Consider the following 26,569-nt stretch of genomic DNA (forward strand, 5'->3'; position numbering starts at 1 on the left):
GACTCTACACTATAGCCTTGCCACCCATTCTATAAACTAGCCTTGGAAATTCATGGAAGGAAATTAATGCATTGTCATAGGGATAGATGGACGGTGCAGCAATGTTGAAAATGCTAATATGCATACACACACAAATGCATAGAAATTGGTTTCATTTCAGCTTCTATAAATAGCAACGCAAGCTGAAGGAAATATTCATTCCAACATTGAGAGCATTTCAGTAGCTAGAGAAAAATCCCAGAGTGAGAATATCTTAGTGTAAGAAATTCTTGGGTGTAATTGGGTTGTGGGTTTGTGAGAGAGTATGAGTGTTTGTAAACACAGTGTATATTTCTCCTTTCTATAAAAGGTCTGCAGCAGCCCGGAGACGTAGGCATAATTGGCCGAACTCCGTTATCAATTTGTGTGTGTGCTATTATTCCGCATTTAATCGCTATTCCACGAATCTGATTATGGGGAAATTTTGCGTAGTTTCCTAACAACTGGTATCAGAGCTGGTTGGTTCTTTATGCTAATTTTTCCGGTGAGAGTACTGTTCACGTGAATAGTAATTTTCGTGAATAGTGAAAATTGGTCAGCGTTACCAATCTTTCCGGAGGTTTTCATAAATTGTCAGAAGCGATCCAGAGGAGTCAGATTCGAGTGGGAGCGATGACAGCTGACGAAGGAAAGGTGAAAATTGAGAAGTTCGATGGTGCGGACTTCGGCTTTTGGAAGATGCAAATAGAAGATTATTTGTATCAGAAAAGCATGCATCAACCTCTCACGGGCACCAAACCAACAGATATGAAGGAAGATGACTGGAATCTTCTTGATAGAAAAGCTCTTGGAGTCATTCGATTGACGTTATCCCGTAACGTTGCTTTCAACATTGCAAAAGAAAAGACTACGGCTGGTCTTATGAAGACCCTTGCCAACCTGTATGAAAAGCCATCGGCCTCAAACAAAGTTCATTTGATGAGGCGACTGTTCAACTTACAGATGACAGAAGGTGCGTCAACGGCGCAACATCTAAACGAACTCAACACAGTTACAACTCAGTTGAGTTCAGTTGGAATCGACTTTGATGATGAAGTACGGGCTTTGATACTTTTGTCTTCCCTACCAGATAGTTGGAATGCTACTGTCACAGCTGTGAGTAGCTCATCGGGAAGCAACAAGTTGAAATTTGATGATGTTCGTGACTTGGTTCTCAGTGAAGAGATCCGGCGGAAAGAGTCGGGTGAATCATCAACCTCTTCAGTATTGCATACAGAGTCAAGAGGCAGAAGTTCAACCAGAGGAAGCGAACGCGGTAAATCAAAGGCGAGACGATCAAAGTCTAGAAATCATCATAGTTCTAACAGCTCGAAGACTATCGAGTGTTGGAATTGCGGGAAGACATGACACTACAAAAACCAGTGCAGGAGTGCACCGAAGAATCAGGAGGCGAAAGAAGAGGCAAACGTTGCTTCAACCTCAGGAGGAGATGTTCTGATATGTTCTTTGGAGAACAAGGAAGAGTCTTGGGTGTTAGACTCTGGAGCATCCTTTCACGCAACTCCGCAGAGAGAATTCTTCGAGAATTATGTCCCTGGAAACCTCGGTAAAGTTTACCTTGGTAATGAACAACCTTGTAAGGTTGTGGGAAAAGGTGTAGTGAAGATCAAGTTGAACGGGTCCGTTTGGGAACTGAAGAATGTCAGACATGTCCCTGACCTGACGAAGAACTTAATCTCAGTAGGCCAGTTGGCCGATGAAGGCTACAAAACAACTTTCCACAGAGAGTGGAAAATTTCAAAGGGTGCAATGACGATAGCTCGCGGAAAAAGGATTGGTACTCTTTACAAGACAGGAGGAGCATGTCATTTGATTGCAGTTGCATCAAATGAAAATCCAAATCTATGGCACCGGAGACTTGGCCATATGAGTGCGAAAGGGATGAAGGTCATGCACTCAAAGGGAAAATGTAACACCCCGATTTCGGTGGCGTCACTTTAGTAACCAAAAGAAATACTTAAGCGGAAAAACGTGAATTATTTTTTTTTCGACAATATAACTAAAGACAGAAAGCAATAAACTCCCCAACAAAAGATAAAAGAAACTACTATACAACTATATATACATGCCTCGCTAAATACAACCACGTCACGAGTAACCTCCAGTGACGGGTGACAGAAAAAGAGTAACGCCCGAGGGCAGTATGTACAGTCCAAGGTAAAAATACTGTGTCCGCAACACTAAACCTCAAAATCTGAGAACAAGTTGGCCCAGCGGCCTAAGAAAAGACCCCCTAAAAATCCAACCAGCTCTCTGTGATCCCCATAGGAAACCACACAAAAAGCTACCGGTAGGAAACTACCCTGTCCCCAAAACTGAAGCATGACGGTCAGAGCATCGACGCTACTCCTACACTAATCCCTACCCGAGGAGCCCACACTAGCACTCGATCCTACATGCTAGCGCGGTCGTCATCCGAATCTGCATCCAGGACGACTAAGTCGACATACTCAACACTGCCCTCTCTGTCCACCCTAATGCGCTCCTGCACTGGCCTCTCGGGCTCGGGGCCCGGAACGAGATCCGCGACGACAGCAGCAGCAGTAGACGGACTAGACTCCGTCGAAGCCCCACCTACTGGCACCTCCTCAGAGGGGTCCTCATCATCCGAAGGGGATGGTGGCGGTGGAGGTACTCCCAAGCCGGGTCCACAGTGTACACCTGGAGGCAGGTTGAAGCACACTATGTGCCTCCTCATCACCCCTTCCGTCAAGCGTCCGAATCGGTCGACACGGTCCTCCATGACCCGACCGGTGTAGGTCGCACGGTGGCCCTCGGGATCGACCACCCATGCACCTGGGTCGTCTTGATCAAGCATCTCGTACCTGGTCCCCCCCGAGGGGCTGACCATGGTAAACCAATCCCCCATACTCATCTGACAAATGGCGTAGTCCGCCCAAACACACACAGCAGACGCGAGGGTCAACTCCAAAGAATTATATAATTAATAAAACCAGATATAATTATAGGATAATAAATACTTGCCTCTCAGGCTTATAAGTTTTGGGATAGCTTCCTAGGGTTGCATGTATCACAATGAATATAAAGAACCATAATAACAAGTAGCATGCCTCAAAGATAGGATAAACAGTTACCAATCACACTCAGCAACTAAGTCAGCATGTATGTTGCATGAAATGCAATGCTGGGTAACAAAATGCATTCCGGAAGAAGGATGGACATCAACGAGGCGGCCCTAACACCAGCCACGGTGGGTACCTTCCTGCTCGCGTGTCTCTTACACCACACAAAAGTAGTCAGATCAGCAGTGAACCCGTAGGTCTGCCATTCCGTCTGCTACTGAGGACCACCGTAGTGTCCTAAATATGGAAATCCGGGTCTTATGACCATTTTGGAATCCACCGAGGTCCGGTATCACGCCGTGTATTAACCTCAAAATGAGTGCATGAATGCAAGTGATTAGCCAAACAACGTCTCCGACCTCACTCGACACGTCGTCACGTGTTCTAGCTAACTTATTGTCTCTAAAAAGCCTACCCTAAGGCAAACGTCGATTCTGCGACAAAATGAATTAATCAAAAGAAGAAGAATGTACTTTGGAACTCATGGTTCCCGGCTAAACTTTAGATAGCCAATCAATAAACTGCTCATCGAGCGAAAAGGTACCGAAGTACTTGGAAACTTATAGTTCCCGGCTAAACTTTAGATAGCCAATCAATAAACTGCTCATCGAGCGAAAAGGTACCGAAGTACTTGGAAACTTATAGTTCCTCAAAACTTGGACTCGACGACACTTCTCATATTTCCAAACTAATACTCAAGCTCTATGCTCTTATCTAAGGATGTTATTATTGTTCAAAGGATTTAGAAATTAATTAATGTCTTATGAATTTCCGTAATAAAATAGATTCCATTTAATCTTATACTACTTCCTAAGAGTTCTCAGAGATCCCATAATCTCAAATGATTCCCTGAGAAGGTCTCGATCCATTAAAACATAACAAGGTCCGAACTCCGTTCGTCCTTTAAAACTCTCTCAAAATCTCATAAAAATTCGGCATGACTTGCCCGCAATCCTCACTCCTCAGAATCTCAGGTGCACGTGGAATAGCATAAATAAAACAGCTCAGTCAAAAGCATAACAGCATATTCCAACACATCCTAAGTTAACCATGTAGCACATAGCATGTGAATCATTTAGCACACAATATCATGGCATCAATTACTCAACAAGGTCGGCCGAAGCCTCAGAGAACAATTCAGACATTTAGCAATTAAGTGCATAACACATAGATCAAGTCGAACTTGTCGACACCTAAAGCATTATCTAGTAATTCAGAGAGTAGCCCTCACCGGTGGGTCTTCCAGCTTCCTCCTCAAAATGTTCTTCAAGCTCTTCTCCTTGATTTCTGGGAATCTCCTCAAACGAACCTTAAGCAAAAATCACAGAAATCAACACCAAGAGTCAGAAACTCAGCAATCAAAGAGTCCTAGGGTTACACAGTACACTACTACCTCCGTGGTACGACAATCTAACGCGTTAAGACAAGTTTTCGAAAAATCGGATTCTCCTCCCCCCTTGATATAGCTCTCGGCCACTTCCTCTAATTGGGAGGGTCGATTTTTCTTCGATCAAACTTGGTTCCTAGGTTAACATAAGCCGTAACTAAGACGGTTCTAGGCTCGGAAAAATTTTCGGATCGAAAACTGATATAGGGGTAGTTTGGTCATTATTTTTAGCTCAGAATTTCAAAATTGGATTTTTGAAAAACAAATTGGATGGGGACGTCCACAACGACGTTTATGACGACAAATCCTACTAGCACTAAGCCAAGTCGATAGATTAGAGCGTAAAGGTTGCGACTTTGCCGAAAAATGGGTATTTAGGGTAGAAATTGATCCCGGCGGCATTTCGTCGACATTTGCAAAATCTAATCCGCAGAACACGCTCAGGAGCATGCAGGGAAGAAGTTTAGACGCTGAAATCAGCTGATTTGAACAGTTTTTCAAAAACCTCAAAATTTTGAACTCAGAAAGTCGCAGGAGAAGTGGACAGAAACGACGATTCGAAGGAGAGTATAGATTACCTACCTCGAGGTCTTCGATTAGTGACGATCGGTGAAGCAAACGGGCAAGAAACGACGAAGATCTGGATCTCTCTCTCTCTTGATGCTCGCGGGTTTGGGGAGGGGAAATGGGTGTTTTTTCTCAAAAAATCTAATTTTCGAGCTATTTATAGGTTTTGGAAAAAACGGAAAAATGATTTTTTTGCGATTCCGATTTTTCCTGCGCGTTCCTCTGCGCATTCTAAGATAGGTTCTGGCGACAGAATTCCAGAACTCAAAATAGGATTCTTGGAATTAAACCAGAAGATCCAAAATCGGCATAAGTCGGTGTAAGTCGGATTATCCCGAAAAACTACTTTTTGCAGTGATCGTCGGATGAGAAAACTTCCTTCTGAAGAAAGATTAGGAATGATGAGAGAAATAGGAGAACGCGGGTGGAATCTTCTTTTGCAGCTCCGAATAGAAAAAGTCTTCATCGTCTGTCGATCTTAGGTTTTCTCGAACTATCAGGGATTCCGTTTCGGCAAACTTCCGAGAATTATAATTTGACGTTCGTACTTTCCAGGATTTCGCATCGAAATGATTGTTTTAGGACGATAAAGAGAAGTTCTAACATTTCTCTGAGGATTTTTGGAATTAGTTTCCATCGTGTCCTAAAGCGTAAATTAACTATTCACTAATACCTTTGACCTAGGATTAAGCGTATGTTAGTCGTGCTATAACTCTTTCGGTTTTTCGATAAATTCTTGGACTTTTCCTGAACCTTTTTCCTTCCCAAATTTATCTTAATCAAATAACTCTTTTATTTTATTCACTTATCCAAAGCGTTAAAACTTGGGCCTTACAGGAAACTTCCAGGTCTTCAGTCAGTAGAAATTGACATGTGTGAAGACTGCATATTTGGAAAGCAGAAGAGGGTCAGCTTTCAGACAAGTGGAAGAACCCCAAAGAAGGAGAGGCTTGAGCTAGTTCACGCTGATGTTTGGGGTCCAACAACTGTCTCATCCATTAGTGGGAAACAATACTTTATGACTTTTATTGTCGATCACTCCAGAAAGGTATGGGTGTACTTTATAAAACAAAAGTCTGATGTATTTGAGGCTTTCAAGATGTGGAAAGCCATGGTGGAAAATGACACAGGATTGAAGGTCAAAAAGCTCAGAACCGACAATGGTGGTGAATATGTAGACACCAGATTCAAGAAGTTCTGCTATGAGCACGGGATCAGAATGGAGAGGATTGTGCCGGGTACGCCTCAACACAACGGTGTAGCTGAGCGTATGAACCGAACGTTGACAGAAAGAGCCAGAAGCTTGCGTGTGCAGTCAGGCTTACCAAAGCAATTCTGGGCAGAAGCAGTCAACACAGCAGCTTACTTGATCAACCGAGGTCCATCGGTACCATTGGAGCATAGAATACCAGAAGAGGTGTGGAGCGGAAAAGAGGTAAAACTCTCACATCTTAGAGTTTTTGGTTGTGCAGCATATGTGCACATCAGTGATCAAGGCAGAAACAAACTCGATCCCAAATGAAAGAAGTGCACTTTCATTGGTTATGGTGAAGATGAGTTTGGTTACCGCCTTTGGGATGACGAAAACAAAAAGATGATCCGCAGTAGAGATGTGATCTTCAACAAAAGAATGATGTACAAGGACAAGAAAAATACATGTGGCAGCAACTCGGATTTGAGTGGGCCAGCTTTTGCAGAGGTGGATGATGACCGAGAAAGTCCTACAGTTGAGAGTCCTCAGTCAGAGGAAACAACTGAACCAGGCAATGAGCAGCAGTCTGATAGAACAGAGCATCCTACTCCAGCTCCTGCATTGAGGAGGTCTTCTCGAACTCATGTGCCTAACAGGAGATACATGAGCTACATGTTGTTGACAGATGGAGGAGAGCCTGAAGACCATGCAGAAGCATGTCAGACCGCAAATGCGAGCAAGTGGGAGCTTGCCATGAAAGACGAGATGAAGTCTTTGATCTCCAATCAGACATGGGAACTAGCAAAGTTACCTATGGGAAAGAAGGCACTTCACAACAAATGGGTGTATCAAGTGAAGGAGGAGCACGACGGCTCTAAAAGATATAAAGCTCGGCTAGTTGTAAAAGGATTCCAACAAAAGGAATGAGTTGATTACACAGAGGTTTTTGCACCGGTTGTGAAGCTCAATACTATCAGGTCTGTTTTAAGTATTGTTGCCAGTGAAGAGCTCTACCTAGAGCAGCTGGATGTGAAGACTGCATTTCTTCACGGAGATTTAGATGAGGAGATCTACATGCACCAACCTGAAGGTTTCTCAGAGAAAGGGAAAGAGAATATGGTGTGCAGATTAAAGAAGAGCTTGTATGGCCTGAAACAAGCTCCAAGACAGTGGTATATGAAGTTTGAGAGCTTCATGCACAAAGAAGGTTTCAAGAAGTGCAATGCTGACCATTGTTGTTTCTTCAAGAGGTATAACTCCAGTTATATCATTTTGCTACTTTATGTCGATGATATGTTAGTAGCAGGTTCAGATATGCCGATATCAGAAACTTGAAGAAGCAGTTGTCAAAAGAATTTGACATGAAAGACCTGGGACCAGCGAAGAAGATCCTTGGAATGGAAATCACGAGAGATAAGCAAAAGGGAACTTTGCAGTTATCTCAGGCGGAGTACATCAACCGTGTTTTGCAGAGATTCAACATGGGTCATGCCAAACCAGTTAGCACACCTTTGGCAAGTCATTTTCGCCTATCAAAGGATCAGTCCCCTGACACAGAGGAAGAAAAAGAATAAATGGCTAACATTCTGTATGCTTCAGCCATTGGAAGTTTGATGTACGCGATGGTCTGCACGAGGCCAGACATTGGCCATGCAGTGGGAGTTGTAAGCAGGTTTATGTCAAATCCAGGTAAAGCTCATTGGGAAGCTGTTAAATGGATTTTGAGGTATCTACGAGGAACTCAAGAAAAATGTTTGTGCTTTAGTAAGGGTGAGATAAAAGTACAAGGCTACGTAGATGCAGACTTTGCAGGTGAAGTTGATCACCGAAGAAGCACCACTGGTTACATATTTACTGTTGGTACGACAGCTGTTAGTTGGATGTCGCGGATACAAAAGATTGTTGCTCTATCCACTATAGAGGCTGAATATGTAGCAGTAACAGAAGCTAGCAAAGAATTGATATGGCTTCAAGGTTTGTTAACAGAGTTGGGATTCATCCAGGAGAAGAGTGTTTTGCATAATGACAGCCAAAGTGCAATACATTTGGCAAAGAATTCAGCATTTCACTCTAGAACGAAGCATATTGACCTCCGTTATCACTTCATCAGATCTCTACTTGAGGATGAGGTACTAACGTTGAGAAAGATTCTGGGAAGCAAGAATCCAGCAGACATGTTAACAAAGGTGGTGGCTATTGACAAACTGAAGTTGTGCTCAACTTCAGTTGGCCTGCAGGAATGACAAACCAAAGAAGGCTGCTGCATGATCGAGGTGTGAAGACCGACTGAAGTCAGTCTTCAAGTGGGAGATTGTTGGTCAAAGACTCTACACTATAGCCTTGCCACCCATTCTATAAACTAGCCTTGGAAATTCATGGAAGGAAATTAATGCATTGTCAGAGGGATAGATGGACGGTGCAGCAATGTTGAAAATGCTAATATGCATACACACACAAATGCATAGAAATTGGTTTCATTTCAGCTTCTATAAATAGCAACGCAAGCTGAAGGAAATATTCATTCCAACATTGAGAGCATTTCAGTAGCTAGAGAAAAATCCCAGAGTGAGAATATCTTAGTGTAAGAAATTCTTAGGTGTAATTGGGTTGTGGGTTTGTGAGAGAGTATGAGTGTTTGTAAACACAGTGTATATTTCTCCTTTCTATAAAAGGTCTGCAGCAGCCCGGAGACGTAGGCATAATTGGCCGAACTCCGTTATTAATTTGTATGTGTGCTATTATTCCGCATTTAATCGCTATTCCACGAATCTGATTATGGGGAAATTTTGCATAGTTTCCTAACAGTTATAACTTTTGATTCTTACACTTTAAGTGATTTCCTAGTTTTGTTCCCCTTCTTTTTGTCTTTTTTTGCAAAGTTCAATCCTCTAATTCATCAATTTTGTGATTTTAATGTTCCTACTTCATTTTCCCCTTAAATATGGCACCCAAGTTTAGTAATCGAGCATATGATTTTTGAGGCCAAGTTTTTTCACAACTTAGTCCCCTATTTTTATGATTTAGAAATGTGGTCCAACCACTAATTCATTTCAAATTGTTTTTTTGTGTGAGGTAACCTCTATTTAATGATGTAAGGATTAACAGTGCTTATACATGTGATTAATAGCATGTTTTACCATCCATTTTCCGTTTTGCGACATTTCAATTTTGGGAATTGGAAGTCAGTTTATGCGCTATATGTCAAAGTAAGAAAGTATCTCATACATTGAAAGTTAGCCTAATTTTGTGAGGTTTAAATATGATTTAGGTCCCTCTATTTTAGTGCTCTTTTAGTTTAGGCCCCATAAGTTTTTATTTTGGTAAATACCCTTAAATAAAAAATAATAGTGTGGTTTTAGTCTCTGTCGTCAAAGTCTATAAAAAAAAAGTGATTCGGCAGACAGAACCTTGTTGGACATTTGTCACCTCATCAGGTGGGTCCACAAGATACTAACATGAAAATATGAAGGAAAATTCAAAAATATCTAAAAAAAGATTCGAACCCCTAACATGGAACTTAAGGGACAAACCTTTACCACTAGGCTAGAGGTTAATGGGAGAGACTCTTACCACTAAGTCAATGACAAAGCCCCTAGCCTAGTGGTAAAAGCTTTGCTCCTTAAGCTCAAGTTGGGGGTTCGAACCTCCCCTTAGATATTTTTGAAGTTTTCTTCATATTTCCACGTCAACACTTTTGTGGGCATTTGTCCTTGTCTACCGAGTTACTTTTTTATTTTAGATCTTGGCGGCAGGAATTAAAAGAACTTGAAATTGTTTACCAAATAAAAATACTCCTGACGGCCTAAACTAAAGAAGCACTAAAATAGAGTGACCTAACATAGTTAGGTCTTTTTTAAACTGTTTTATAAGCACACACTTTTTTTTGCTGCCTCGGAAAACTATTTATAAAGCACACTCTAAGATGTGTCTCATCAATTTAACGATTAATAAGAAAAACTAAAGTAAAAATAAAAAACTGTGAAAAAATAGGAGGAAAAAAAATGCAATTATGAATAAGAAAAACTGAGAGTGAGTCATACGAATTTGGATTAACCGCAATCGCTGGTTCTTGCGGTCATTGCAGTCAAGTTTTATTCTTTTATAAGCTCAACTTTCAGTTTCTATTTTTCACTTTCAGAAGTGAATTTGTGTGTTCAAATTTCAAAAGATAAAACAGCTTTCGAAAATTGTGTTTCCAAAAGTGTATTACTTGACTGCAATCAGTCAATCACTATAAAAACCGGCAACAACTACAATGAATCTAGAATATCCATCTCCTACTATTTAGTGCGCAAACTCGCAAACTTTGAGGCGAGACTAGTCTCACAAGTAACATGTGCAAATATAAAATAAAATAAAAAAAGATAACTTAATAATTTATGTTTGGATTTGCCTCAAAAATCCCAAAACTCTAGTAGTTTGAACCAAAGCAAAGAGAGACCATAGTGTAGAAACCCTATCTATCTAATATCCATTAAAAAACACAGCAAGTCTCTCTAACACAATCACCCATACCATACAATGCAAACCAAAGCTGATACTGACTCATTCTGGACTTGGAATGGAACCAGCACCAACAGCAAACAACAGTTCTCCATAACCAAGCTCCTCGACAACAACAAACCCCAAAAACCTCAAACCTCATTTCCTCGTCCTGGCTTCGGAGCTGGAATCGGCTGCGGTGCCGGACTAGGCTTCGGTTTGGTCGGTGGCGGTGGTTTCGGGTCCGGAGGGTGGCCCTTCAACCACCTCAACTTCGTTTTTGGTCTCGGAATGGGTTGTGGGTTGGGTGTTGGATTTGGCTACGGTCAAGGGATTGGGTACGACTTCAATTTCAGAACTCGTAAGTCTAGAAAATCTAAGAATAAGTATACGGATTCTGAAAAAACAATTGTTGTTCAGATATGATGAATGAATGGATGTTTCTATTGTGCTTGTTGTAATTCATGTTTTGGTTCTGTTTTTCATTCTGATTTTGTTGTTGAGGGTTGGAAGAAATTGGTACATTTGATTTTCCAGCCCAGCGGCATGTAAAATTTGAAATGGCAGATGCTTTATTTGATTTGATGTAATCCATGAAGAACTATAGTTGTCTGAATGAGCATTGCCAAAGCATAATTTGGAGATAATGGAGTTCTTGATGAATATGATTTGATAATGAAGGATTAGATTAGATATGATAGGGGTTGCCGGATTTAACCCACCCTAAATAATTGTATTTTTTCCGGTTGATAACCATGAGACTAATCATTTTGAGGCTCTGAGATCACATCAAGTGAGTAAACCTTAATCAGCAAATCATTATCTATAAACATTGTTCAGGATTGAATCATCGATTAAATGCTTAAGAAGCCGCTAGCTGGGATTTGTTGGTATTTCTTATTTTATATGTAAACACAAATTGTGCAGTTTAACATCACGGATTAAGAAAAACAAGCAAATAATTTATTTCTAATAAGAAACTAAAAAAGTGATCAACAATGCGTAAAAGGGGTGTTTGTTAAATTTTTACCACGATAGAAAATACAAAGCGTTTCCACGCCAATTGAAGATAAAAAAAAATTTTTGTACATCGGAAAGATAAATTGCGCCCGCCAGGATTCGATCCCTGGACCTCCCCTTACCTAACACATATGTCCCCCAACTCCTACCACTTGAGCTATCCTTGTAGGACATTGAAGATAAATTTTGAACTGGAGCACCATCTCCTTACTCTAAAGTTTCATGAAAATTAGAAGAAAAAAAAGAAAAGAAAAGAGATGCACCACCTTGATTTACAAAGAAAGAAATAACAGAGATTATCTCAAATATAAACAAGCATGCTTCAAAGTTAGTAGTGACTAGCTGAATAGAAAAACGATATTCAGTAGAATGTGTTAGTCAGTTTTAAATTCTAGAATACGAACTAAGATCTTATTTACAAAGAGTAAGATCATGATGTGTAAGGGTTTTGTCTCCTCCCAGCTTCAATTTCATCCAATGTTTCACCACCTTGATCCCGTGCTAAAGTTATCCCCATACATCCATGGAAACCTTGTCCCTCCTGGTCCTGAGCTTCTCTTAACTGCGCTTCGCTAGAACTTTCACCATTAGCAGCTTGTTGTGTCATCCCTCGTGATTCTTCCAGCATCCTAAAATAAGCATAAGGACCCCAACCTGCAGACAAAAGCAACATAATTCATAAAACAGATATCAATACATCAACATGGAAAATTTTGATAAGTGATTATTTAAAGTAACTCATAGATGATAAACCAACTATCTTAAAAACTCAAGTTATTGGCCCAGTTAACTTTTTAGTGTGTGTTTGAATAACAGTTGTGTGCAATGTGAACATCCTAATCCATAGAGTTTTGTTCAATTTTTACTACTGAGTGAGTGCTAACGTCTATTTGTACTTATGTCAACGGATATCCAAACAAAAGTAGAACAATGGGAGTAACAAAAATTGAACTCGAGGCCACTTGATCACACACAGAGCTCAATACCATACCATGATCCAACAACCTGAAAGCTTGAACTATTGGGTGAAGTCGCATGAATGGTTTTACGTTATATTTTTAACAAAGTAAGAATGAGTTCAAATGGACTTATTAAGCCATAAACTAATTCCAATTCTGAACCATGGTTCTTTCCCTGTTCATGAATGTAAATTCTGATCCTGATAGAACATGAGCAGCAACATTGCTCATGTCCCCTGACTATATAATACTAAATGGCAAATAATGCAGAAAAAAGTTCTTTGTATTGATGAGTCCCTCACTTATATACATCATTGCTTTGATCCATATCAAGAGTCCAAATCTCTAGGAAAGATTTATCATCAGGTGAAAATTTTAAAGCATATGTGAACATAATATCAAAGAACATAGACAGACTAAAAACAAACATTTTCCAATAAATTATGTAAAATACTGTATCATCTAATAGAATCTGCAGTGAAACATACCTTCAGGGTGATAAGGAGGAGGAAAAAACTGCAAATAGCAAAATGTGGCCATTACAAGCCCTGAAAGAAGAAATCTCACAAAGTCAGGTACCAACAGTAGTGGTGAGTAGTTTTTTTTGGATGAACTGTTAGGCCAATTTAAGCTAATTTTAATTAAGAAGCTAAAGATGGACTGACCCAAAAGACCTCCAGCAAACACGTCCTGCCAGTGGTGCCAGTAGTCATCGACTCGAGAAATGCCGACAAGTGATGCAAAAAGTAGTGGTAGAACAACAATGCAAAGTTTTGCAATATGGCCTTTTTGATCAAATACTTTTATTTTTCCAGATAAGTACAGTGATAAAAACCCCAGACCAGCAAAGGACCCTGCACACAGATTGAAACTTCTTAAAACAAACAACAAATCAAATAAATTGAGTGATCATGCTTTCAAAGAGTTAAATTGACTAAATTAAGCGAAGCTCATTCTGACAGCCAGTAATTTTTTAGACATTTGTACAAACAGCATATATAATAAATGCTACATACATGCAGTATGGCCACTTGGGAAACTCTTATGTCCTTCCTTTATAACATCCTTGTCACCATGACAAACAACATTTCCCAATGCATCATAAACCTAGCAAGAAGCCGTTAATCATCAAATGTGCCAGATATTAAGAATCGACTTAATTGATTCATAGAAGTTTGCTTGCATGGGAGGAGAAAATCTTTCAGACAGAACATGGGCTGAATCTAAAATTCAAGGAATACATACATCCTTTCCATCCGGAAAACATCGCCAGAAGAAGTCAGGTCGAGGTCGACCTACTGCATCTTTGATTGCATCAGTAAGTACTGCTGTTACTAAGATGGAGAACAATAGACCTGTGGGAGCAAATAGTGTCTAGTCATCCTTGAATAGTTTCAATTTAGCAAATAGAATATGTCTCTTAGCAATTGCACAAATGAGGGGTATCTAAAAACTATACCCAGAATGGCATGATGAAGATCATAGATATCTCTCCTTCGGATATAGACAACAAGAAAGATCACCACAGGCAACAAAACTGCATAGATCTAACCATGACAAATAGAAAAGAACAAGATAACCTTGTTAATGAAATTAGTCAAGAAAAAATACATTTGTACGTGTTGTATATGAAGCAGTAAACTTACTGGAACAGACCAAACAGGAACTGTATTACTCTTCAGGGGATATCTGAGATCAGTCATCATATCCTTCCCAACAAAGCGATAGAATGGATGGATCATGTACAAGACGATTTCAATCACCACAAGGAGCAATAGTATGATCCAATCATGCATGTGGGTTCTTGCAAGTGCATATCCATGAGAAGTCATAGTATGTGAACCAAGTTGGACTTCCCTCATCCTGAAATCCTAGAGCTCACAAAAACCACAATTGAGATTAGGATTTAAGAGCAGTCAGAAATTAAAAAGTTTAATCCTTCTACAGTAAACACCAACAGATATCCATGATCTATATATAACAAAGCAAACAAACAACCAATTTAACAAAGAGAAATGCTAGCAACACCATCTTTCCAACACACTATCCTATTAATTGAAATTCATTTGAGATTCACTAAATTATATGGTTCTCGCTCCCAGTTTAGTGGGTCCAGCACCAACTTTGATATGATTCACATGAAATTCAACCAATAAGAAAAAGTGTGCTATTAGCATTCTTCATATATGCAGTTGAAATCGTCACATTAACGACCTAATCGACATGATCCATCAACATAATGTGAATTAGAATGTTTAAAGTGAAGGTGGAAGTCCATAAGGAAAGTGGTCTTGCCACACAGAAGAAAGAGTAAAATGGAATTAGATTGGGGAATTCCTTCAATAAAAGTCAATAAGAATTTCTATAGTAGCTTAAGACCTATTTCTCTTGCAAGAATCTCAAAACACACTGAACAGCCTGATTCAGCTATAAGCTGGTCATTTACAGTAGTTTTAAACTGCGGACAGAAAGCAGTATAGGAAAAGACAAGCAAATGCCAGTGATACAGACATTTGAGAACAGGTATTCTTATTCTTAAATGACTCTGCCGCACCCACAACTACTTGTGTAGAGTAAGAGAATACTAGAAACAGGTTATGTACTCATATATATATCTTCTCTGAGCCAAATATTGTGATGGCCAAGCCTAAAGAATCCCCTTTAGCTATTCAAGAAAAATCTTAATTAAACTGTATACCTCTTCACTCTTAGGGTCTATCAATGGAAATTTAATGGATGAAAAGTGAGCACCAGTCACAGCAGAGATCCCCAGCCTCCTGCTCGATAAATCCTAGGTAACCTCAAAAAGAGCAACTTCAGGGGCAAATTTTGTGAACATACCATGATTTGCTTTGCTTCTCTTACAACTTTTATATATTTTGTGTTTTCAAAGACATGAGGGATATCTATTATACTTGAAAAATGCTGCAAAATATCCAAATTAGAAACCTGGAAAATCCTGTGTGTAACAACCATTTTAAATACTACTGGAATTTAATATTTATACAGCAGGAATGCCAGCATCTCCAGCTAAACATGCCAGAGCATGTGTTCATCATAAGTTTGTAAACAGTAAACACATGCACGCAGCAATTAGGTTCAGGATTCAGGAAAATCACCCCAAATAATGTGAAGAATGTGCTATACTTTGCATTTGCATTGACATTGACATTGACCTTGATTTTTTTATCAAGAAATGGATGAATAAAAAAAAGGCAAATATGAATAAAAATTAAAAAGAACTATCTTTATCATGAATCATCACACTCATCCATACCCATCAAGATAACTAGAAGCAAAATTATACCCAGAAACAGAAATTTACTACGATCTTTGTAAGCCATTAATAAAACTTAAAAAGCTTTTTTCTTTTTAGCAGGGTACAGAGAAATATAGCATTGAACGTATTGAAAAAAAGTGGATACCCATTTGAAGATGAAGTAAAAGAAGCATAAGGCACTGACCTGAAAAGGGTTCCTGATAGTTTGAGAACGAAAGAGGGGTCTTAAATTCCACCAGGCCATAACAGTGTGAATTCAGCAATGTCAAAGTGAAGGGTTTGCTTGCAGCATATGAATCGGAAGAAGAAAGCAAAGGAAGCAAGAGAGTAATTTCAATTTCAATTTCAAATTGTGTACACAGCGAAGAGATGAGAAAAGTGAAATGGTCCCAGTTGGGGTTACATCATGTACATATTGCTATTATTGAAGCTAATCATGGAGTAGGGTTTTGTTGTGTGAAAATATCAAAATAAGAAACCAAACTGAAAAGGAAGGTAGTAAGAAAAAAGTATCACAATCACTGCATTTTCTTTTTTAAAAAATGTTATTTCTAAATGACCCAAAAAGGTAAATTATGTGATATTCAGAATATTTTTGGGTGTGGTACCCGCATTAAATAATTTAATATATTATTATCATGTTATTCGAGGTAAATACTACATTTTTAGATTTTACTTCACTTATAAATTAACTTTATTTCGTGAAATTCATTTTTTAATGAAAAATGGACGAGTGGTGGAAATGAATGATGGTAATTGAGATGCGTGTATAATGATCATGATTGATGGATGAACAAAGTTCAGAAAACACAACTCGCATATCTCACGTCTCTAAGAATAGAACACTGCATTACTATGATAGAACAAAATCAAAATTTTAATCAATACATGAATCATTTTCATTGAACCAAGTCTTTTGGGTACCACACATTAATCTAGCTTAAGGTACCACAACAAGCACCATAAAAAAACTTAGGTTAAATTACTACGTTTATCATTTATCTTAAATATTATTGATTCACTTAAAACTAGGTAATTTAAAATAAGTTTTTTTATAGGTCATTTAGATAAACTTTTTTGAAAAATGCTAGCAATAATATTTTATCAATTCTGATTTTAACATTTTCTTTTTTAATTAACTAAAATTCATGTGATATCCACTAATGATATTCCTCACACTTCTAACTTAGTGATGACAACATAAATTTCAATCGATGAAAAGAGAAAAGAAAAAGGATTGAAAAAAAGTGTGAAAATAAAGTTCTTTTCTATTTTGGCATTTTGTACATCAAAATGTTGTCTTTGATAGATGGAGAGCTTTATTGGTGGCGGTCATAACTGATGAGCATCTCTCTGGCGGTCGCTCTGGCGATGATGATGTGAAGCTTGACTCAGGTGTACTCAAAGAATTTATTTAATTTTATCTTATCTTATAATATAATTATCCAAGTATATATAAGATGGTCAAATTTGTTCCCGAATAATAGTTCAACTGGTAAGAGTTATGAGACATATGAGTTGAGGTTGAGGGAGGTTTATGAGTCAATTTTTTGAGGGTGTAATTTATCTTTTTATATAAAAAAAATAAATGTCAAATTTCTAAAAATAGTTTATAATTTATTTATAAGTTTTTAGCTTTTAACGTCCGTTTAAAAAGAATATAGAGAGTGTCAATTATCATAACAGAGTATTTTTTTTATAAGCAAGTAGGAGTAATGAAAAAAAAAACGTTGATCAAATAAATTATGAAAATTAAAGCTCAAAGTATGTATGAAATGAGAACAATATATATGTCTCGATAGTGTAAAATATTTTACAGGTCAACTAATCATGATTGAAAAACTTATCACAACATCAACTAAATTTACAAAATAATTCAATTAATTTAAGTAAAAAATATTTTCCCACTTAATTAAATTCTATTGATTGAAAGTTTTGAAGTGTAGATAAACAAAATCATATAAATTCAGCTTACAACTCATGTTAATAGCTAATGTACAGATCAATTGATTAAAAAAAATCATCTCATATGCAATTCTCTTATCTTCAAATTTTGTTTCTACGTCTAAATAGACTACTAAGATCCTCTCATGTGAGAAAAACATAATCATGCGTGTACTCTTAGGTTTATCATTGTAGAAAAGTTTTAAAAATATGTCAACATACCCGTGTGTTTGTATTTTTGTCAGCTCACATTTTAAGATAATTTAAATGTAATTTCGGCCGATCCATGTCTTTTGTGTCATCCGAGTAAATGTACTTTTAGTCAACTTTAACATGAATACATACACAAGTCCACTCATTGCAATGCGAAGTATCTATAAGTAATATTGTGTTGATTGATCACATTCTGTCAGTTTTTATGAGTAAGGAGTTTGCTTTTGTGGATCCAAACTCTATCCTTTCCTTTTCCTGAAAAAAGAAAGCAAATTTCTTGCATTCCATCTTAGCACAACGATGGAACTTCATTATCTTGAATTATTTGATGATAAAACTTATCAATGACTTTCAACTACCATCCGTGATTGTCATTTTAGAGTTATTGTGCAGAGTGTCTTGGATTCTAATAGCACCACACACACATCAATTATCAATGATTATGTATAAATCCACATAAAAAAATCATGTTTATTAGGAGCAAAATCCTTTAACCTTGTGTAACATTACTTTATTTACTTTGTTACATGGCCTACTACAAACACACATTATATTTGGATAAGCTTCTCTTTCACCAGAATCAATTTTGAAACTCAGAACCTACTCACAGAAATTTCTCCTCGGAATTGATTCTGACTCCAAAATTAATCATAGAAGCGTTTCCAAACACACATTATGCAATTCTTGTGTTTTTCTTGGCACTAAACAGCTTTGCTAGATTTGGCATCACCTTCTTCCTCTTCTTGAGAGTGAAAGGACTGACATGCCTAGCGGGGGAAGCATAAAGTTTAGCTCGCTTCGCAGGAGTTAAACTACCATTGGATTTGAAGCTCTTTCTTGAACTAGCTCCCTGAAAATTCTTGGCTGATGAACTCTTCTCGCGTTTCTTCGGCCAATTGCACAACTCCTCATTACTAACTCCTCTTGAAACCACCATCTTCTGTTTGGTGTAAGCCTCCCTCTTTTCATCCTCCAACATTGCTTCTTTGAGTTCTCTCTGAGCCATTTTTGTTTCCATCACTATTTCCTTCTCACTTGCTTTGAGTGCTTCAATCCATGCCTGAGATGCTGCAACTTTCTTGTCAGCAATTTCTTCTGCTGCAGCTGCATGATTAGTTAGATACTCATATTCAAATTTTGAGATCGTAATCAAGGAACTATGTTTTGCTGATAAAGCTCTTTCTCTCATGGTTGACTCGGTCAGTGTTTTCAGCTTCTCCAAAGCTAGTGCTTCAGATGTTTTTGCTGCTTCTAGCTCTTGCATGGCACCTTGTAATCTTTCCTCATTCATGTCTATCTCAAATTCAGTTCTTTGAATCTCTTCCTTGGTGGTTATGATCTCTTGGCTTATAAGCTCTTTTTCCTTTTTTGCTTCACTTATTTCTGTCTTCAGATTTTCAAGAGCATGAGATAGACTAATGACTATAGTTCTCGCCTTATCATCTGCAGCAGACACCGCTTCTAGTTTAGATTTTGCTCTCAGAAACTTGGAGTTGAGATTTTGAAGTGTTGAATCAGCTTTGTTTTCCTTCTTCTTCAAGCTGCTTGTCTCAGCAGTAACATGCTTCAGCTCATTTCTTATAACATCCATTGAGGCCATAAACTGAAAACCCTCTTCTTTAATCAAAGCTAACTCTTTCTTTGCAGCCTCTAATTCTTCTAGTAACACAGTAGAGTCCTCATATTCATCTTCTTTTTTGAAACTTGTTACCAATTGCTTCATGCTCTCATCTCCTTGAACCCTTTTCTCTATTTCCTTAAGTGAGTTCAACTCATTCTGCAAGAGATCAACATCTGACATTGTCTCAGCTAAATTCATTTCAAGCTCATTTGACTCTTTTACCTCGTCAATGGCCTCCTTGAATTTCTTCCTTATGCTTTCCAATTTGGATGAAAACTCATTTGCTTCCTTTTCTCTCTGGGATTTGATATCCTCCAATTCTTTCAAAGCCTCAATCCTGGCCAGTTCAGCAAGTACTTGTTCTTCATTGGCTTCCTCAATCTCCTTTGTAAGTGCTTCTGCAGTTCTTGCACAAGAGATCATCTTGGAGCTTGATGCTTCAATTTCTTTCTCTGCCTTTGATTTGTCTTCCAGCACAGAAGCCACATCAAGCTTTAGCTTGAACAGTTCCATTTTGAGATACTCCAATTCTCTCATGACTCTTGCATACTCATAATTCTCATTCCTTTCTCCTTGTTGGCTCTTTCCCCACTTCTCTAGCTTTTCAATATCTTTCATTTGTGTCTTTGTCTTGTAACTTGATTCCGCAATCAAAGAAGAAAGCTGTCTCACTGTTTTCTTTGCATTTGAAAGCTCAGATTCTGCTTGAGCTTTTGTGGATTCTGCAGTTCCTCTGCTCTCTTTGAACCGGCCAATATCCCTTCTTGCTATGTGGAGTTCTCTTGTTCTTGAAGAAGGTTTCTGTGAAAAAAAGAAAGAGTTAATAAAAGAATGCGAAAATAGTACACAAGTTGCAAAATCATGAAGATGGGTTCTTTTGTTCTCTTTAGTGTGTGTTATCCATTGGGGAAACTCAGAATCAATTCCCATTATCCCATATATTCAAATCGATTTTGAATGACAATAGATGTTTGAGAGTAATTTTGGAAAATTTATTTCAGTCTCAAAATCATTTCTCCTACAAGCTAAAGATAGTAGCTTATGTGTTGAACATAATCAGTTGTTGTTTACAACTAGATTTCACAATATTACCCTACAAAAATCACTCTTTCATAAATCTATGTAGACATAAATCACTTTACTTTCAACCAACTCCAACTCACTTTTACTATAATCAATTTTATCCTTGTGACAACACTGATCTAAACACACACATGCATGAACATACCACTGAAAAATCATCCATCTGGGTTTTCTTCAATGAAGGATTGTCTGTATCAGCAACTCTTCTATCATCATAGAAGTTAATAGCATCTTTAACTGATCCTACTCTTCTTCTGCTGCCAAGCTCTTTACCATCCATCTGGGTTTTCACAAGTATCGGCAAATGTCTCCAAAACTAAAGGCTTAATTCAGAAAAACCACCTTGTATCCTAAGATAGCATCGCCCTGCATTAGCAAATTCAACACTAACATAAAGCAAATGTTGCCCAAATTGAAGGCTTATAGCATATTTGAAAATCACTCTGTAATTGATTCTAAAGCAAGAATCAATTCTGGGAAAAAAGCTTTTATAAGTAGTTTCTGGGAGCCATATTTGATTATGATGAAAAATAAGCTAATACAAACATGCTATTAATTAAGAAAAGCACCTTGTATCCTAAAATAAGCAAATTCAACACTAACTTAAAAGCATATTGTAGTTGGCATTTAACTAGCCTCCATGTGACATATAGACAGTGATATATATGTAGGAAAACATCATGAAGGAAGTAAGTGCCATACCTGAGACTGTGCTTGGAGAGTGGTTAGCTGAAAAATCAAAATTTGAGGTGAAAGTTGTGGCTGAGAATTCTAAGCTAAAATGGCTAAACAAGAAGGTCTGTAACAAGAAAAGGGAGAAGAGGGAGGAAGTTCCAATGACTGGCTGGTATTGGACACATCGCTGCTACCCTTCTCTTTCTGATTTCCTCACAGATTTTTCATTGCATCAGACTCTCAAGTTTTTGTTTTTGAACTATTTTTATGGACCACCAACTTTTCAGTTTTTACTAGATTGTCTTTTTCACTGGAATAATCCTTTTAAAATTGAAAATGGTGCCACCATGTTTTTCCAGTAAAACATAATATTCTGCTATTATTCAAGACATCAATGTACAGTAATTATTTAGACATGCACCTTGGCCAAGTCACTTGCTAACACAGAATGAGTGTGCTTTAAAAGTATGTGACTAAATCTCGAATTTGAAGTCCTAAACAAACAAAATTCATATATTTTTCTCTTTATCTTATCTCTTTCTCACAATTAGCACATTAAATTTAGCACACTTCATATAAAGGTCAATTCACAATAATTGAGAATCGAACACCAATCCAACCATAAAATACAAAGTATCAACCGTCAACTCTTTAGTTCGATGCAATTTTGCTAATGAAGGGAATACAAGAATGCAAAGATGAGATTAATGAAGCTGAAAAGGATGGCAAGTGCAATATAACAAGACATAGAATGAAGACATTTTTGTACAGCTATCTCTAGGCATAAAATTATCGCGTTACCACAAGAAATCCATGGATCAGGAATCAGCCACATCTACAAACGCAAAACCATCAATCTCATGTGTAACCAAAAAATGTTTTTATACATAGGACAATTCTCTTCTTTTTTTGAAACTATACATAGGACAATTCTCAGGGTAAATGGAGTTTTGGTACCTTGTAGCATATTCTATTAGTACGTTAATTAATTTTTTCTATTTCAGCAAGAAAGGAAAAAATTATAAAAATTGTGTGAACAAAAAAAATGAAAATATTATTTATGTATAGTAAATTATGTTATTAATTTGAGTTTGAAATATGTTTATTTTCACTTTCTTGTCATTTAATGGTGATCCTCGCGGAAGATCGAGACATTCTATCACTGAACGACGACCTATCATGTAAGACCAACATCGTCTTCCTTAAAGACCTAGCGTCTATAGGGCTCGTGGACCTTACAAAAGACCAAATTGATCCATCATCCATTATTTATGAAGGCCGGCCGGGTTACAAGATAAATAATTTCCATTAAAGACTTGGTGTCTTTGAGGCTCATGAACTACACATAAGACTAAGTGCTCATACAGAGGTTCGAGCGTCACTGAGTACTGATATAGAGGGTTAACCATTGTTTTTGGATAGAGGATGAATTTCAAAACTGACTAACGTGTCAAAGCTGAATCAGAAGCTCAGATCCAACACCCTTGCCATCATGAGACCGCGGAGTGGTCTTGGGATGAAAGAAACTTGAATTACTATAGTGATGTGCTGCATAGTCTTTTCGGTTCAGGTGAAGAAGATAATAATGGGGAACAAAACAAATTTCCCTCAATTTAATGAAGATGATGAGTTTGGGTATCAAACAATCACTTAATCCCAAAAGCTTAAGCTGTTGGGTAAGGGTTACTTTAATGGTTTTATATGATATTATAACATTGGGTAGGTGCATTTAAAGCTTGAGATGAAGTTTCTTGACTTAGATTCTTTTAAGAATGTTGTGAACGACTATATCACCAATATGGTTTGGGAGATTAAATAGGTTAAGACTATCTCCAATGGTTTCAACATTCCACACCCTCAACACTCCACTTTTTCTCTTCTCAACACTCCACATCACCTTCTCTCTCCAGTTCAACACTTCATTCAACTTTTACCCACTCTAATGGTTTTTCATTCAACACCCTACCCCCTACCCCACCACTTTTTTTTATTTCATATTTTGATTTAATTTTATATTTTTCTTTTTATGATTTCATAAAATTAAAATTTTTGATAAAAATTAAATTAAATAAAATATTATCGATTTAATTTAATGTTTTTTTATTATTTTAAATTAAATTAAATTAACGTAATTTTTTTTAACGTAAATTAAATTAAAACACTTAACAATTTAATATTTTTTTAAAAAAATATACACAATAATTTATTTTATTTTATTAACTTCAAATGGAAGAAAAGAAACTAAGCACACAATAATATATTTTATTTGCTTAACTTAAAATGCAAGACAACAAACTAAGCACACAATAATTTATTTAATTTTCTTAACTTAAAATGCAAGACAACAAACTAAACACACAACACACAAATAACGTAATTAGTACGATACAAAACATATTTAATCATGATACATTCCAAGCTTTGCCCAGATGTGCTTCACTAGATCTGCTTGCAGTTCGTGATGGACTTTTGGATCACATAACTCGGATCTAGCACGCACATGATCCGCAAAAGCGGGTAACACCTCGGTCGAGTATGGTTGCGGTGTACTAGATCCACTTCCCTCAGCTTGCTCAAAATCGGTCCAGCATTGGGCATATGAATCTCGTTCATCCTCAACAATCATATTATGTAATATGATGCATGACCTCATGATGATACCCAAATCAGTTATGTCCCACAAGCGAGCTGGTTCACGGATGATTTTAAAACGAGCTTGAAGCACTCCAAATGCACGTTCGATGTCCTTCCGACATCCCTCCTGATGTTTTGCAAAGCACTTATCGGGTTCACTTTGAGGAAGTCTAATAGATTTGACGAAAGTTGGATAAGAAGGGTAGATACCATCAGCTAGATAGTATGCCATATTATAGGGACGTTGATTCATGATGAAATTCACACTTGGAGCGTTTCCCTGTTCCAATTCATCAAACACTGGTGACCGGTCTAGAACGTTTATATCGTTCAACGTTCCCGGACATCCAAAAAAGGCATGCCAGATCCAAAGATCAGGAGATGCAACTGCTTCAAGAATAACTGTGGTGGTTCCTTTATCCCCTCTAGCAAATTGACCTTCCCATGCTTTAGGACAATTTTTCCACTCCCAGTGCATGCAGTCAATACTCCCGATCATGCCTGGGAACCCCCGCATTTCACTAACCTGTAGTATTCTTTGCAGGTCCTCTTGGGTTGGTGCTCTCATGTACTATTGCTCATACAATCGTATGATTCCTTTACAGAATCTACGTAAACACTCCAATGCTGTAGTCTCTCCTATTTTGATGTACTCATCGACTGCATCTGCTGCCACACCATATGCTAACATTCGCATTGCTGTGGTGCATTTTGCTAAGGGCGATATAACTTCTTTCTTCGCTGCATCAACTCGCTGTGTGAAGTAGTTATCACTACTTGAAAGGTCCGCAATGATTCGAAGGAAAACATGTTTTTGCATCCGATACCGGCGACGAAATATTCCATCGTCGTATGTAGGCTCATTGGCAAAGTAGTCGTCAATTAGCCTTTGGTTTGCCCCTGCATGATCTCTACTGAGATGTTTTCTACCACGAGGTGCACTATCCTCCAATATTAGATTTCGACGATCCCTAAATCGGTTGAGTATATAAGTGTCTTCTCTCTCACTTTTTTCAAGGTATGCTTCGAGATCAAACTCTGGTGGATCCATTTTTTGTGAAATTTGAAGAAGATGGGAAGAGATACATTGAATGGTGGATCTATGAGTCCATATATATAGATAAATTGAATGGTGGACACTGACGGATTCGAAATAATATGAACTATAGTTAATTATCGGATAAGGACTAGATTCGAATTGAGTGATACATATTCAAACTCGGTAACCCATACATTAAAGCCACTGACAACACTGACAAACTATTAAAGTAAACAGTACAGACTTGACACCACTTGAAAATTAATAAAGCAAACACTACAGACTTGACAACACTGACAAATTATTAAAGCAAACACTACAGACTTGACACCACTTGAAAATTAATAAAGCAAACACTACAGACAATTAATTTCCAAAGAGCTCTTGGGACAACCGCTTCAACAGCTCTTTCTTGTGGTCACTGAGATGCTCCTCTTCACTTAAGTTTAGAAATAATTCCATTTTCTTAGCTTCAGTCTCCTCTTTCCTCAATTTATTAGCCTCTTGTTGCATCGATGCTATCTGCTTCAATTGTTCAACCTCTATCTCCTTGACTTGTTTGTATTCAGCCCAATCTTTCTCCATCGCCTCCAAGGCAGCTGTTGTGCTCTTCTTTTTACCCTTTTTTTAGCTGCATCCCTACCCATTGGACGGGGAATCGATCCTATAGAGTTTGAGCCACATGCATCACTCTCGCGAGATCTCTTAGATCCACTACTTCCTGAGCCAACATTTCCTCATGCTTGACTACAGTAACGTGGTTGATCACGGAGAGCCTGCCATTCTGTCATCAAATTAAATTGATCCTTCTTCCCATCTGCGAATAATTCTCGCGCTTGGGTCAAAATATCATTCTCCGACCAACCGCTTCGTTGCATACGTTTAGCGCCATCATAAGCGCCAATCCATTTATTTATTTGCTTGCTCATATAATTATAACGGTTTCGGCATGCATTTTGTAAGACCTGGATTTTCAGAACAAGCTAATTTCCGACTCACGCGTAGAATCAGTGTAAGCGTGACAGGAGTTTGATATTTGAGAAAGATTAATGAAGAAGAAAGTTCAGGAATTGCTTGAGGAATGTTGCGTAGTCATTTTAGGAATTAGAGCGAGTCGTCTGCACACCCGCCTTATGGCAAGCGTGTCCAGAATAGGCTAATTTCGCTTTAGAGCAACGTTTTAAGTGAGATTTCGAATCCTTGGAAAATTTAAAGATTTTCTTTATTTTTCCTTCGACCAGCGTTTCATTTCGGAACTCTGGACTGTACGCACGATAGTATTCACTTTTCGGAAGTCCGACGACGCTAATTTCCTTGCTTCGAAACCCTAGATTCGAGCGATGGATGAAGA

At 37.9% G+C, this 26,569-nt stretch overlaps 3 protein-coding genes and 1 pseudogene across 5 annotated transcripts; 1 reads left to right on the forward strand and 3 right to left on the reverse strand.

Moving 5' to 3' along the window:
• The first annotated feature begins 10,789 nt into the window (after window positions 1-10,789).
• On the forward strand, window positions 10,790-11,176 carry LOC130717940 (uncharacterized). Its single transcript, XM_057568353.1, has one exon. The coding sequence runs from the start codon at window positions 10,790-10,792 to the stop codon at window positions 11,174-11,176; it is 387 nt and encodes a 128-aa protein (XP_057424336.1).
• Window positions 11,177-12,014: 838 nt separating this feature from the next.
• Window positions 12,015-16,469, reverse strand: LOC130728934 (lipid phosphate phosphatase 2-like). 2 transcript variants are annotated; one of them, XM_057580517.1, is made up of 9 exons: window positions 16,194-16,469; window positions 15,428-15,520; window positions 14,376-14,600; window positions 14,189-14,276; window positions 13,975-14,084; window positions 13,746-13,836; window positions 13,395-13,583; window positions 13,218-13,277; window positions 12,015-12,424 (listed from the first exon to the last, which is right to left on the reverse strand). In XM_057580517.1, the coding sequence occupies exons 1-9, from the start codon at window positions 16,251-16,253 to the stop codon at window positions 12,201-12,203; spliced, it is 1,140 nt and encodes a 379-aa protein (XP_057436500.1). In that variant the 5' UTR covers window positions 16,254-16,469; the 3' UTR covers window positions 12,015-12,200. The 2 variants fall into 2 exon arrangements, with proteins under 2 accessions (XP_057436500.1, XP_057436501.1); XM_057580518.1 differs by lacking the exon at window positions 15,428-15,520 and having other exon boundaries at window positions 16,194-16,468.
• A 2,127-nt stretch (window positions 16,470-18,596) lies between these two features.
• On the reverse strand, window positions 18,597-21,917 carry LOC130728935 (protein PLASTID MOVEMENT IMPAIRED 2). Of its 2 annotated transcripts, none has more exons than XM_057580519.1 (3): window positions 21,573-21,917; window positions 21,016-21,236; window positions 18,597-20,588 (listed from the first exon to the last, which is right to left on the reverse strand). In XM_057580519.1, the coding sequence occupies exons 2-3, from the start codon at window positions 21,148-21,150 to the stop codon at window positions 18,840-18,842; spliced, it is 1,884 nt and encodes a 627-aa protein (XP_057436502.1). In that variant the 5' UTR covers window positions 21,151-21,236; window positions 21,573-21,917; the 3' UTR covers window positions 18,597-18,839. The 2 variants fall into 2 exon arrangements, with proteins under 2 accessions (XP_057436502.1, XP_057436503.1); XM_057580520.1 differs by lacking the exon at window positions 21,573-21,917 and adding an exon at window positions 21,440-21,565.
• A 2,026-nt stretch (window positions 21,918-23,943) lies between these two features.
• On the reverse strand, window positions 23,944-25,593 carry LOC130732395 (protein ALP1-like; annotated as a pseudogene).
• Window positions 25,594-26,569: the final 976 nt, after the last annotated feature.

This window comes from Lotus japonicus, chromosome 1 (genome assembly GCF_012489685.1).
Source record: "Lotus japonicus ecotype B-129 chromosome 1, LjGifu_v1.2".
NCBI classification, from domain to species: domain Eukaryota; kingdom Viridiplantae; phylum Streptophyta; class Magnoliopsida; order Fabales; family Fabaceae; genus Lotus; species Lotus japonicus.